At 47.2% G+C, this 14,241-nt stretch overlaps 2 protein-coding genes across 9 annotated transcripts in view; both read right to left on the bottom strand.

The window, feature by feature from the left end:
• The window catches only part of CMTM4 (CKLF like MARVEL transmembrane domain containing 4), a 533,141-nt gene that overhangs the window by 353,180 nt on the left and 165,720 nt on the right, over window positions 1–14,241 (bottom strand). The window lies entirely within an intron of this gene.
• The window catches only part of TK2 (thymidine kinase 2), a 44,236-nt gene continuing 36,250 nt past the window's right edge, over window positions 6,256–14,241 (bottom strand). For 6 of the 8 annotated variants that reach the window (XM_060185416.1, XM_016185873.2, XM_060185413.1 and 3 more), the window contains 4 exons: window positions 13,603–13,691; window positions 13,006–13,085; window positions 9,235–9,315; window positions 6,256–8,038 (listed from right to left, as the gene is read on the bottom strand). In XM_060185416.1, the coding sequence (XP_060041399.1) occupies window positions 7,940–8,038; window positions 9,235–9,315; window positions 13,006–13,085; window positions 13,603–13,691 (349 nt within the window). In that variant the 3' untranslated portion in view covers window positions 6,256–7,939. Of the gene's footprint in view, window positions 8,039–8,686; window positions 8,801–9,234; window positions 9,316–13,005; window positions 13,086–13,602; window positions 13,692–14,241 lie in introns of all 8 variants that reach the window. The other 2 variants (XR_009548275.1, XR_009548274.1) reach the window with 2 other exon arrangements.

The raw sequence follows: 14,241 nt of genomic DNA, 5'->3' as shown, positions 1-14,241 counted from the left end.
AGGGAGTCGAGCTGTAGCGCAGCGGGTTAAGCGCAGGTGGCTCAAAGCACAAGGACCGGCATAAGGATCCTGGTTCGAACCCCGGCTCCCCACCTGCAGGGGAGTCGCTTCACAGGCGGTGAAGCAGGTCTGCAGGTGTCTGTCTTTCTCTCCCCCTCTCTGTCTTCCCCTCCTCTCTCCATTTCTCTCTGTCCTATCCAACAACAATAATAACTGCAACAATAAAACAACAAGGGCAACAAAAGGGAATAAATAAAATAAATATTTTTTAAAAAAGCTAAACTTAAACTTTAAAAAAAAAAGTAGTTAATGAATCATCACTGCACTGAGTGGTAAGTAAATACAAGGAAGACAGGGAGAGAGAGCAAGAGGCAGGTGGGTGGAGGAAGAGTATATGAGAACATGTGTCTGTCTGCATTGATTCCTGACTAAGGCTCCAGACAGAACTGATTTAGTGGGCAGGTGATCCCAGGAAACACAGCCCTGGGGAACCACCATGAGCCGTCCCCCACCCCAAGGCCCAGGGGAGGCTGGTCCAGTGACCCTCTGGTGTTACCTTATCTGCTTCATACCCAGGGACTGTATCCATGCAAGCACACACTGTGAGACAGTTCTCCTTTGGATGCCAAAAGAGTGTGTCCTCCTCCTGTCTGTCACCACCAGCAATGCATGAATTTGCCTGTGTCCTCACACACACAATGTGCTATTCCCCTCCCCCCAGTCTGATAGGTGGGGAATGATATCTCCATGTTTAATTGCTGTCTTTGTCTGTTTGGGTTGTGATAACAAAATACCAGTCTGAACCTCTTCCAGATAATAGAAATCTAGGGTCTGAGAATAACTCACTTGTTCATACACCTGCCTTGCAGCCCAGTTCCAAACCCTGGCACTGCATGGGAATACCACAGCCCTGGGGGTAGCTGTGGTGTCTCTATCTGAAAATGTCAGCCCAGAAAAATAAAGTCATGCATGGGGTTTTCACTTACCAGTATAACCCGTTCATGTGTGTGTGTGTTTTTTCTGCTGCTTCACCAAAATCTTGCATATGCTGATTTTTATTGCTGATTCATGGGATAGATGATTGTCTTGGAATTAATTCTTAACCTCAGTAGAGCCGGGGGGGGGGGGTGTTACAGAGGCTTCTGGTGTCCTCCTGCCTCTATGTGGGTTCCAGGAGGAGCTACTCTTAAGCTTCCTGACTGGAGGGTCCGTCTACCCTGCTCCCAGAGTGGGCCAAGTGCTGCATGGGAAGGGTTGTCAGCAGGCAGAGAGAGAACAGAAGTCTGCTATGACCCCTTGTGGATTCTGGACTGAGGAATGGCTGGCAAGGACACTGAGAGCATTCCTCACAGTTCTGAGAGTCAGGCTTTGGAAATGAATCTGCAAGGTTACTGCCCTGGCTTTCATCAGCTCCCGACAACTTCCCCATCCAGGGACTTTGCCAGTGAAGATCCTAGAATTCCGTTGCCTTGGGCCAAGTACTGAGGAAAGGTTTCCAGGAGCAAGGAATTGCCAAAGGCTACTCTAGCCCCTCTCTGTCCATCATTCATTTAACAGTCTGTGTAGCCTCTCTCCTAGGTGAGGAAAGACAGAACACCAGTGTCCAAGAGAGGAAGAAGGTCTAGAGAACTGAGGTGACCTGCCCAGGGTCTCAGAGTCACTGACTCCAAAGCCAAACCAGATCCACAAAGTCAAGTGGACCGATCTCAAAAAGATCAGATTCCTCCCACACACACATCCTGTTTGCATTTCCACTGATCCCTACAGCCATTTTCCCTCTTTCAGTAACAGACAGAGAAACAGAGAGGAGAGACACCACACCACTTCTCTGTTTGTGAAGCTTCCCCTATGCATGGTGCTTCCATGTAGTTCAGTGCTCAAACCCAGGTCCTTGTGCATGAGCAAGTATGCAGTCTACCAGGTGAGTCACCTCCCAGCCTCAAAATAAGACCATTTTAAAACTTAGTAAGAGGGAGGCTGAGTGGTGGTGCACCCAGTTAAGCACACATAGTACTAAGTGCAAGGATCTGTACCAGGGTCTGGGTTCGAGCCCCTAGCTCCTCATCTGCAGGAGGTGCATTTCACAAGTAGTGAAGCAGGTCTGCAGGTGTTTCTCTCTCTCTCTCTCTCTCTCTCTCTCTCTCTCTCTCTCTCTCCCTCCCTCCCCTATCAATTTCTTTCTGGCATATCTGGTAAAAATGAAGGGGAAAAAATGGGTGCCAGGAGCAAAGGATTCATAGTGCCAGTACCGAGCCCCAGCAATAACCCTGGAGGCAAAAAAATAATAAAATTAAAATTAAATAAAAATAAAACTTAGTGAGTGATCATTGCTTATCTTCCTGGGCATTGTCTAAGATAAGCCTGGAACTGTGAACATCTTCCCATCTCTGGTTACTGAGCAATTTGCTCTCTGCTGCAAGGCAAAGGTGGGGTGAGGAGCCACCTGTCCTGTGGAGAGAGGAGGCTGCCAAGAAGCTATCACTTTATGGTGTAAGGGACTCTGTGGTCTCAGAGGTACACGAAATGTCAGTTTCCACAGACTGAGAAGTGGCTGTACCTCTCCTGGCCTTCTTTCTCATGCCACTGAAAGGCAGGTGCCAGAGTCAAGAGTCCCCATGAGAAAGGGGAACGTTTAAAACAAAGAGGAAAGCCAGGTCAGCCCCATGTGCTGATAGTCCAGAAATGTCATGAAGTGCCTTTTAGAAATGATATCCTGGGAGTCAGGCAGTAGCACAGCAGGTTAAGCACACATGGAGCAATGCACACCTACCGGCATAAGGATCCCGGTTCAAACCCCTGGCTCCCCACCTACAGGAGAGTCACTTCACAGGCGGTGAAGCAGGTCTGCAGGTGTCTATCTTTCTCTCCCCCTGTCTTTCCCTCCTCTCTCCATTTCTCTCTGTCCTACCCAACAACGGCAACACCAATAACAACAACAATTACAATAAAACAAAGGCAACAAAAGTGAAAATAAATAAATAAATGAAAGAAATGCTGTCCTGAGGGTAAGCTTCCTCCAGGCCCATGACTCACTCCTACTCAACAGGTCAGCCTGCTGGTCCCCACTGCCAGAATGTGTCCTGTGATGGAAAGTTCTGGTTGCCATGGTTACTGCAGTTTCCAAACCTGAGGGCTGCATCTCAGCCCACTTCTCCCAGACTCAACAATCCAATCAGGTTTGATGGGCACTTGCTATACACCCAGCCCTGCAGCAGCCCCTTCCACATACCAGATCAGCTCTCGTCACAGTCCTGCGAAGTGAGCAAGGCCTCCCACCTGGCAGGTAAGGGCACCAGCATTCACAAGAGACTCAACAAGGTACCGAGTTTCTATGAATTCCTGGGTTTCTGATTCTAGAAAGCACAAAATTAATCAAAAGTGGTGGTTCTCAGAGGTGGGTCTCTGGACAGGGGCAGCCTTCTACTTGAAGTTGTCAAGAGACCTATTCTCCCAGACCTGCTCCATTAGAAATGTTACAAACCAGCCCACTGATCAAGATTTTAATGCTTCCTCCAAGGGATCCAGACCCATAAGCTAGAGTCCCCTGAGCTAGAGAATTCCAAAAGACAAAAAAGGTGGGAGTTATCAGCAGTTATACAGCTCACCTAAAATGTACTTCCCAATATGTGTTCCAGGGAACACCCAGGCTTCTGGAGATTGAGGGGTTCTAGTGTCAGGTGAGTTTGAGTAGCAAGCTCAAAAGGCAACACTTCCTGAGTTTTAACTGGGCTAACTTACCTTATATAGCTCAGAGTACCCAAGTGGTATGTCCCAAACTTTCTCAACTACTGAAAACTCTTTTCTCAAAACACCTGTAACTCATGAAACCTAAGTTCCATGGAACCCAGTCTGGGAAGCACTACTCTTGAAAAAGTAAAAAGAAATGCAGAAATTCATGTCAGTAACTATCCTGGAATCTACAAGATGGGTTTCCTCTTCACACTGATCAATGACCCAATGACAGCTTTTAATGTCATCATCTTATGGAGATGAGAGATCAGAATTTGCCCTGGCCTTAGGGAAGCCATGGGGGCTGGGGTAATTAGGGAAAGAAAGCTGTGAACTAGTGACCCTGAATCTTCCATGAGTAAGCCACTGCCAAAGCCCAGGGACCTCAGAGCTATTTATTACCAGCTTTTCAGTAAGGCAGGGCTGACATGTCTGAGAGTATGCAAATTATCTTTGTAACTAACTGCTCAGGGTGGAGAAGCCAAGCAGATGAGCACTACTCACTCCAGAAATGTGAGCATTTACCATGAGCTCCCCCATCTAGTCCTGAGGCTCTAGGAAAACAGAGGGTACAGATTCAATAGCACTTGGAGGTAGACAGGTTTTAGAAACATCTTTGATCTGCTCTCAAAGTTGGAAGCACCTCTGTCTTTTCCCCAAGTCTTACTAGGAGACAGAGGGGACTCAAGGAAGGTTCTCTGACCAAAATATTACCCGGACAGTGTGGGCACTTCACATCTAGGTAACTGACTCAGGTTGAAATGGAAGGGAGCAAGAAGAGAACTAGAAAAAGGTAAATACAAATGGGATGATGTCACTTCCCAGGGTCCATGTTGACTGGCTCCTAAGTTGTCACTCCTATCTAATGACAGTCTGCTGAGGGCCAAGCCATGGGACTGAATGAGACTGACAGCCCCTGGCCATCACAATGCTCAGCCTAGCATGGGAGACAGATTCCAGGTAACAGGCAGTGATGTGACAGGAGGGACTGGTATGACATGAGGGCAGGAGTATATTAAGTGGGGGGGGGGGGGGGCAGAGGGCAGCACTGCACTGAAATCAGATCCTGTGGTCCAGATTCTTGCCATTCCCCCACCTCTACAGCAACTGGGAAGTTCATATTAGAACCTTTCAGCTTATCTTCTTGCCTCACAGAAGTTCTCATTCACATCTGAATGAAGTGTGATGAGTAGGGGCAGTGTGCCCAGTGTCAACATTAGCTAGAGAGGGATCTCAGGCCCATTTTGAACAGTAAGGTCCCTGAAGGGAGGGAACTATGAAGTCAACCCGGAAAGAGAAAACAGGAAAAAAAAAAAAAAAAAAAAAACCTGGAACACTGACAGCCTGGAAGCCTCCACACTAGCCCTGGACCACCCACCTCTGCACCTATCTCATGTCCAATATAGTACATGAACCACTTCCGAATGGTTCTGAGGGTGTATTTTACATATATGATTTAAAAGCACCAATGTGCATTCAAATTAACTCACTGTGGAATGAAAGAACACATATATGCTGTTCAAAATATGTATTTTCCACCAGGTTTACTTCTGGGGCTTGGTACCTGCATGATAAATCCACTGTTCCTAGCAGCTAGTTTTTCTTTTTGTGAAGTCTGTCAAGCTCCCCTCTGCATGTGAGGACTGGGAGCTTGAACACAGATCTCTGCCCATGGTAGCATGTACTCTCAACCAGGTGTCCCACCACTTGACCCCCTCAGTGTTTTTTAGTGACCCAGGAGGAGGTGCCGTAGATAAGGTGTTGGGACTCTCAATTGTGAGGTCTGGCATTGTATGTGTCAGAGAGATACTCTGGTTTTCTCTTATTAAATAAGTAAACAAATCTTTAATTAGCAAGAGTTAAAGCACTGGAGGCAGCTCTGGGGTATACTGACTTCATGCCTCAGGTAAGAATGGGGTGACACCAACAAGTCTGAGCCATTATTGCCATGGTGAATGGCCCTGTCTGCATCTTTGGGGATGCCAGCTCCCATCATGTCCCTCCTGGCCATTCTTGAGGGTGCCTGGGGGAGTGCCTTCCTGTGTTCTAAGAACCAGGCTCCATGACTCCCACATGCCACTGCCTTCTCCTGCCCTGGTTCACTCCAGTGTGACCCCTGCCACCACTAGCCCTGTCTGTCACATGTTGAGAGCAACCCTTGTCCAAGGTGGACCCCAGCTATTTCACAAGACATCTCTGAGCTGGGAGACTTCTGCAACCAGGACCCGGCCCAGCAGGGTCCCTGGCACCCCCTACATCTCAAGCTAGGTAATAGTCCTTCGAAAACAAAAACACACTATTCTGCTGGCCAAAGTGTCAAGGAGCTAAAAGTCACTGGTATAGGAAGTCTCCCAAATTCACAGCAGGGGCTAAAGAGAGAGACAACTCAGCAGGTAGGGTGCATGCCTTGTCAAGTCTGTGACCCTGGATCCACACAGAAGGTACTGGAGGAAGCTCTGGTGATGTGGTGTCTCTCTAGCTCTATCTGAATGAAAAAGTGGCCCAGTCTCCATTCAAAGATTAGCATCAGGTTTTAGATGATAAGTTTTATTAAAATTCATTTGCTACCATAGAATAATTTTAACACATTTCAAAAAATAATGAAACAGATGCTCAAATTGAGTTGTAGAGAAAACACTGGACTGTTCACTTATCAATTCCCAAAGAATGCCCCAGCATGTCAGGAGTTCTGGTAGCAGAGGTTCCTGCCTCTTCAGTTTTTGGTCAATCACTGATATTTAAGCAGCACCTCAGTGTGAAATGTTCCCACTGACTGCCACCTTTCATCTTGTGCACATAGCCCTAAAATCAATCTAGACAGGAAGGCTCAGAACCAAAGAGCTAGTGCTCACAGCATGCCTCATGGGGGAGGACCACTGGGGGGCCAACCACCACCACCACTGCACACCCAGCTGGTTCATCACACAGGGGCTGAGACCAGGACCCCGAACTTTCCTGTATAGCCAACTGCTGGTTGGGAAAAGGCCAAGGACAGTTCCTCCCAAGTTCCTAACAGTCATTCCCTGGTGTCTGTAGCATTTTCCTTAAAGTTCTTCCACCTATCTCCAAGGCAACAGGGGCACCTGGGTTTCAAGAAGAGCCTTTGCTTGCTGGTCCAGAATTTTCTATCCAGACTGGCCCCTCAAAGGATGTTCTTCGTCTGTCCTGCTTCCTTGACTTGAAACAAAAGGAAGCTGTGCCTTCTTCAATGCACTGAGACAGGTGAACAAAGTGGAGATGTTTTCTAGACATATAAAGATGGTTTTGTGTCCCATGGCCCAAAGTGTCCTCTCAGAGGTTGAAACAGCTTGTCAAAGACTTAAGGTCACTTGTGTCTCCTCTTCCTCAAGTCATAAATTCTCAACAACTCTAAAGGAGAAGGTCCTCATGCAAGACCTCCACAGAGGAAGGGATCTCCAGAAGTCATGGCTGGCAGCCTCCTGTCCTAGCTCAACGTTGGACAAACCAAAGAAGACCGAGAACAGGCAGCAGCTCAGGTAGGTCCTTTGTCACTAAAGAGGCCACATACCAGGCATGAGGCAGCATGACATTCCTCTGAGGACATCAAAGTCCTGATAACTTTGGTAAGTGATAGTAAATGTAGTAAAATGTGGCCTCCTGCTAGAAAACTAGTGAGCACTGTGTAAAGCCAAAGACAGCATAGCACAGCACAACTCTTCATCTTAGAGATGCTAATTTGCCCTAAAAATCCTCAAATATTTAGAAAATTATGGTACTGGCCCAACGCACTGCTGGATCTCCCCACACAGATGTGAGAGTCCCTCTGCAGAGGTGGGACAGTTGGGGGCCAAAACTCTGTGGCATCACTGTCAATGGTTGTATGACCTTGAAGGAGTCTGTAGCCTCTCTGAGCCTCAACATCCTCCCCTGGGACATAAAAGCCTACCTCCCAGCTGGTCTGAAAGGATAGAGACCATGGGCCCAGCACATCAGCTGACTTAGCTAAAGGGATCCAGCTGTGAGAAACCACCAGAAGTACAAGGGTATGCCATGATACAAATCTCAAAGGGAATGACAAGCCCACTGGCCAGACATGAAGGCCAGACAAGCAGGGTGAAAACACAGGTAAAGGAGAAAGACTGTCAGGAAAGCAAGCCTGACCAGATCGAAAGCCTTCCCAAGAGTGGGTTTTTCCAGATCGCTCCTAACAGCAGCAGAGAGCACTTTTCCTGGCAGGATCTTTCCTGCCTTATGGGCTGTGCTTCTGAGTCCCTGCAGTTAATATTCGGTCCCGGTTTTGTTCATAGATTTCTGACATTTTCTGTATATCGTGGTCAGCCTCGATCACCTGGAAATCAAACACACAGGTTACAGGACTTCCCCCAACTTCAGTAGCATCCTCCCTTCACAGATGGACAGAGATGGAGGTGGGCAGGATGACACAGAAAAGCCCAAGGTCACAGGCAAATAAGAAAAGGAAGGCCCAAGTCAAACAGAACCCAGTGCTAGGTACATCCCCATTCTCGGCTGTATTTTTTTACTTATGAGGCCAGTATGGTTGTCCCTGCAATGAGCTCATGTCTTTTTTTCTCCCATCATTTTATACCATCCAATTGTCTACAGGGGGAGACAGAATTTCCTTCTTTGGTGATCCACTACAGTAATATCTCACGTTCCAGCAACCTCATTGCCCAGAAGAGCCCTGGGTAAAGTCTGAGCAGCCCAAGTGGAAGTCCCCAAGGCTATGCATAAAAGACACACATCTTCCCATACAGTCTAAGGGTAGACTCATTCTAAGAGTCTTAGATCTTCATCTATCTGAATGTCAACAGCAGCAAATCAGAAAATGAGGGGTAAGCGAAGCAAGAAATCACTGAGATGGGCAGGCAAGTTAGTACAGTTAGAAATAATGAGTGCCAGTAGGAAACAGGAGGGTTACTGGAACAGCAAACACAGAAGCTCAGATATTAGTGCTCTGTGACAAACACACACATACTTCAGCACCTCTTAAGGGCCTCACTGTGTAACAGCCCAGAACAGCGACTGATGTTCCTTCGGATGCCTTGGGTCACCAAGAAAAGGTGCGGGTGAGGCTCTGAGCCTGCCTACACTAAAGAAGGGACAGCTGCATCAGAAATGCCACTATCCCAAATGACACAGAGCAAAACCCAGGTCTGGAGGCCTCTGCCATCTGGGACACCCTTCATGATGCTGCTGGGTAAGTGAGATACTACTGCGGTGGCTCATGTGATGACACAGGAGCGATCTCCTCTCAGGTCTGGCTCACTCTAAGGTTCAGCCCAGAAACAGGGTAATGGCTGCCCTCCAACTCCTCCACAAGCGGCAATTTTCACCCCCCAGTCCAGAAATGGGAACTGGAACATGAAAAGCCCCTCCTAGCTGCCCTCCTCTTTCTTCTTCCAAATTCTCAAGCTCTGAAGGAACTGGCCCCACTCTGAACTGCAGAGTGGCCAAAGCTCCTTTTAGAAAAGTCTCCTGTCTATGGGGTTGGGGAGGGGCACTTGGGGGAGGGGGCAGACTTACCAAAACGGGAGCTGTCTTGGGGAAACAGCTTCCTTTAGTGAGCCACTCCTCATAGAGTTGGTGAATAGCATTAAGGTATTCCTGTAGGGAAACACAGGCTGTCAGGACCCAGAGTTCTCCCATTAGGACTCTGGTAGGTAGAGAGACTGTCAATGGTTGAGGCCAGTGACTTGGACAAAGGCAGCAGCCAACCCGGCCCAGAAGCACAGTGACAAACCCTGCCTTGCACCCAACTGCTCATGCCATCCCTCTGGTGCAGCCCACACTACAGATGGTATATGGCCCTCCCGGCTTCTCTCCTTAAGTACCACTTGTCCACCAGTTCCTCCACATGGTGGTGTAGGGTCCATGGCTGTGCCGGGGCCAGGTGCCCCAACCCTGGGCAGCCTCTGAACCCTCCCTCTGTCCTCCTCAGCAAAAGGATCATGACTCTTACTGGCCCATGAGCCCCACTCCCCTCACTCCCAACCCTCCTAGGCAATCTAGCCTACATTCTTCAAGACCATAAAGACCAAGAGTCCAAGGAGATGGAAGATGATGGAAGGAGCCCTAGACACACCCATAAGCAACCTGTGCCTCTGAACCAGGCAGAACTGAGGGGTGCACAGTCTCCCCCCCGGATGCCCACCCACAGCCTCTCAAATGTGCAAGTTTGAAATTTTAAAAAAAAAAGCTTAAAGGGAATATACTTTTTTAAAATTTTTTTTAATTTTATTTATTCCCTTTTGTTGCCCTTGTTGTTTTATTGTTGTAGTTATTATTGTTGTTGTCGTCGTTGTTGGATAGGACAGAGAGAAATGGAGAGAGGAGGGGAAGACAGAGAGGAGGAGAGAAAGACACCTGCAGACCTGCTTCACTGCCTGTGAAGTGACTCCCCTGCAGGTGGGGAGCCGGGGCTCGAACCGGGATCCTTATGCCGGTCCTTGTGCTTTGCACCACCTGCGCTTAACCCGCTGCACTACAGCCCGACTCCCAGGGAATATACTTTTTTTTTTTTTAAAGAGCACAACACATTTTGGTCACTTTATTAAATGACATTAAATAGTTTAATACTTTTTAAGATAAAAGATAGAAAGGTAGAGACAGAGATAGTGTGAAAAAGACCACAACATGTAGTGGGATCCCGGCTTGAACATGGGTTTGTTTACACACATGGCAAAACAGCACACTATCCAAGTGAGCTATTTTGCCAGCACCTTACCATATGTGAACCCCCAACTCAAACCCCATACCATCTGGGAACACCACTGCACCAGGGAACGTGCCCACAGATCGAACAGCAGTGCTCTGGTGTCTCTCCCTTATTATCTTTCCCTCTTTGTCTATATAGTTTTCTATCTAGATTTTTTTTTAATTCTTTATTGGGAGATTAATGGCTTACAGTCAACAGTAAAGTACAATAGTTTGTATATACATAACATTTCCCAGTTTTCCACATAACAATTCAACTCCCACTAGGTCCTCCTCTGCCATCATGTTCCAGGGCCTGAACCCTGTGCCCCCAACCCCAGTCTTTTACTTTGGTGCAATACACCAACTCCAGTCCAAGATCTGCTTAGTGCTTTCCCTTCTGATCTTTGTTTTTCAACTTCTGTCTATGAGGGAGATCATCCCATATTCAACCTTTTGCTTCTGACTTATCTCACTTGGATTTTTTTTTAATTAAAAAGTTAACCCAGGAGCTGTGGAACCATGCATCCATAGATTGAGGTACAAATCTATAATTTGTTTCAGCATGCTTGTTCTAAGATGTATGGATATAATAAACTCTGAAGCTAGGACAAAAAAGGAAGTCAGCGAAGGCTTCCTAGAGGAGGTGGCATCTTAACTGAATTTAGGAAATAAAAGAATCACTATACAAGGGCAAGTTTGTGTAATATCGTGTGTGTGTGTGTGTGTGTGTGTGTGTGTGTGTGTGTGTGTGTGTGCGTGTGTGTGATATGTGTGTGTTCTAAACCAATTCTTTATGGTCAGAATGCAAAAGGCAGGGGGTAGAGAAAAATAAAGCCATCTGCCCAGACTGACTCTACATGGGGGGCTTTGTCCCAGACCATAGCAAGGCCCTAAAAGGTGTGACCTGGGAAACTAACTGAGTGTCATTCTGTACTAGAAACATTACCTAAGCAGCAGTGTGATGGCTGGAAACTAGGACAAGATATGGTAGAGAATGTTCTATCCTCTGAAGGGAGGATGGACAACATACTCTATGCTACACCTGAAGAAGATGGGTCGATATTGGGGCAGCATGGAATGTTCCTACTCATGAGTTCACAGAATGTGAACTCAGATCTACAGGGATGCAGAGGTCACATAGGCTCCTAAGCTGAATATGGGCCCCAGATCACATCAGATCAATGGGTTTATAGTCAACAATATTTATACACCTTTCCCATACTAGGGAGCTACTCTCTTCCCTGATCCCTGATCCCTGATCCAGCTTTCTGGTCCTTTTTCTAGCCATGACATCATCATCCCAGACAATAACTTGGATCCACCTACATATCAGATTTCAGGCTCAGGGGGGAAAAATAAAAAAAAAAAAAACTAGTATAGCCACAAGCCCTTTAGAATATAACTAAAATATGCTTATTAGCTATCTACAAAATGGAGGAACCCCCCCCCCATCTCTTCATCTGTACTATTTTAGCCTTAAGGTCCATGACTGGTCAACAATTTGTTTGACTCTTTGTAAGTTAACTCTCTTGTCAACCACCAGGTTCCAGATGCTAGCATGATGCCGACCAGATTTCCCTAGACAGACAACCCCACCAATATGTCCTGGAGCTCTGCTTCCCCATAGCCCTTCCCCACTAGGGAAAGAGAGAGACAGGCTAGGAGTATGGATCTATCGGTCAATGTCCTTGTTCAGCGGGGAAGCAATTACAGAAGCCAGACCTTCCACCTTCTGCATCCCACAATGACCTTGGGTCCATACTCCCAGAGGGTTAAAGAATAGGAAAGCTATCAGTGGAGGGGGATGGGATACAGAGTTCTGGTGGTGGGAATTGTGTGAAGCTGTACCCCTCTTATCCTATGGTTTAGTCAATGTTTCCTTTTTATAAATAAAAAATTAAAGAAAAAAAAAAAAAGAAGAGTAGCACAACCCAGTTAGTCATGACTTCAATCCTGTCTTGGTCCTGAGCAGGAAACAAATGGTGAGGTTTTGGGAAAACATCTATGGATGCCACCCTCAAGGTAAACTCTGTTCTAAGCACTCAGGATATGAGTGTAAGCAACAGGGCACAAGGTGGCCAGGAGGGCGCTGAGGCTTGAAGGCTTCAGAAAGTAGAATGGACAAGCCTTGCTGTGGCCTGGGTATGAAGCAGGGGAGGAGAGACCTCTGCACAGGAAGCTGCACAGGAAGTCAGAGCTCACCTCCTCCTCCAAGTCAGGTTCCTATTTCTTTTTTTTAACTTTTTTATTCCCTTTTGTTGCCCTTATAGTTTTATTGTTGTAGTTATTATTGTTGTTGTTATAGATGTCATCGTCATTGTTGGATAGGACAGAGAGAAATGGAGAGAGGAGGGGAAGACAGAGAGAAGGAGAGAAAGACAGACACCTGAAGACCTGCTTCACTGCTTGTGAAGCGATTCCCCTGCAGGTGGGGAGCCAGGAGCTGGAACTGGGATCCTTATGCTGGTCCTTGCGCTTTGCGCCATGTGCGCTTAACGCGCTGCACTACCGCCCAACTCCCAAGGTTCCTGTTTCTTAGTCACAACATGTTGGTCTTAGGGAAGGCACAGTCAGGCAGGGAAGACCTGTCTCCCTTACCAGTGGAATGACCTTCTCCTCTTCTCTGCATCTCATCTTTAACCTCTGGTAACAGGTCTCAGGAGTGGTCCGGAGATAAACTGAGGTTTAAACAAACAAACAAACAAAAGTGGTTCTATCTTTTCCATTCATGACCTGAAAATAAAAGTGAAGGCGAGGGAGAAGGCAGGCCCTAGACCAGGTTAGGAGAGAAACATATGCCTGCAGCTCTGGGCAGGGTCAGCTGTTGCCCACCACTGACAACTGTGTGGCTTGACAGATATCCCGACACCTCCCTCCACCCCAGTGCTACCAGCTTTACAGTCATCAATAGGATGAATAAGGGTCACGCAGGGCCTGACACACCTGAGTGTGTCACCAACCTCAGAGTTGGTGTATAACCAGGAGCTATCCATCAAGTCTCAAAGGACCCAGGGGACAGCAGGAAATATGGGCAGAGAGGCCTCAGATTCTGTCTACCCTTGGGAGAAACCTGAATTAACATGGGGGAAAGAATTACTACTGGTGAGGAGCCTGCCCACAGTCCCTGCTGGCTAGGGGCCTGGCCCAACACACCTTCAGCGGCCAAGGGGAAGGCACATGGGAGGGACACCTCACCTATCAAGTCAACAGACACATTAATGTTCCGCAAGATCCAGTTGAACCATTCTGACAGAATCACATAGTCCACTTCAGACATGTCACCTCTGCAATGAGAGATGAATATTTTATTCAGACCCATGAAGATATTTTTGGGTGGCCCCAGAGAGCTGGGCGTTGGAGGATAGCTCACCCAGCAGGGAGTGTAACTAAGCATGGAGCCCCAGGTTCAAGCACCATGGCACCACTAAGGAGCACCATGGCACCAGCACAGGGGAGAGCTCTACAGACGGCCAAGTAGTGCTCTCCCTTTATCTTTAGAATTTTTTTTTAAAAACTATTAGCCAGTAAATAGTACAAGGACCTGGGTTCAAGCCCCTACTTACAGGGGGGAACTTCACAAATAGTGAAGCAGTGTTACAGGTATCTCTCTTTCTCTCACATACCACTTTGAGAGGAAAAGAGAGAACTCCCCTTTCCTCTCAATTTCCCGCTGTCTCTAGCAAATGGAAAAATAAAAGGCCACTAGGAGCAGTGGACACATCATGCAGGCACCAAGCCCCAGCAGTAACCCTGGTGGTAATAAATAAATAAATAAATAAATAAATAAATAAATAAGATCTGAGGCAGGCTTTGGCTAAAGGAGCATTACCAAAG

The sequence above is a fragment of the Erinaceus europaeus genome, chromosome 2 (assembly GCF_950295315.1).
Source record: "Erinaceus europaeus chromosome 2, mEriEur2.1, whole genome shotgun sequence".
NCBI classification, from domain to species: Eukaryota; Metazoa; Chordata; class Mammalia; order Eulipotyphla; family Erinaceidae; genus Erinaceus; species Erinaceus europaeus.
Note: the sequence above shows the minus strand (reverse complement) of the source record. Positions and strands in the feature narration are given on the sequence as shown.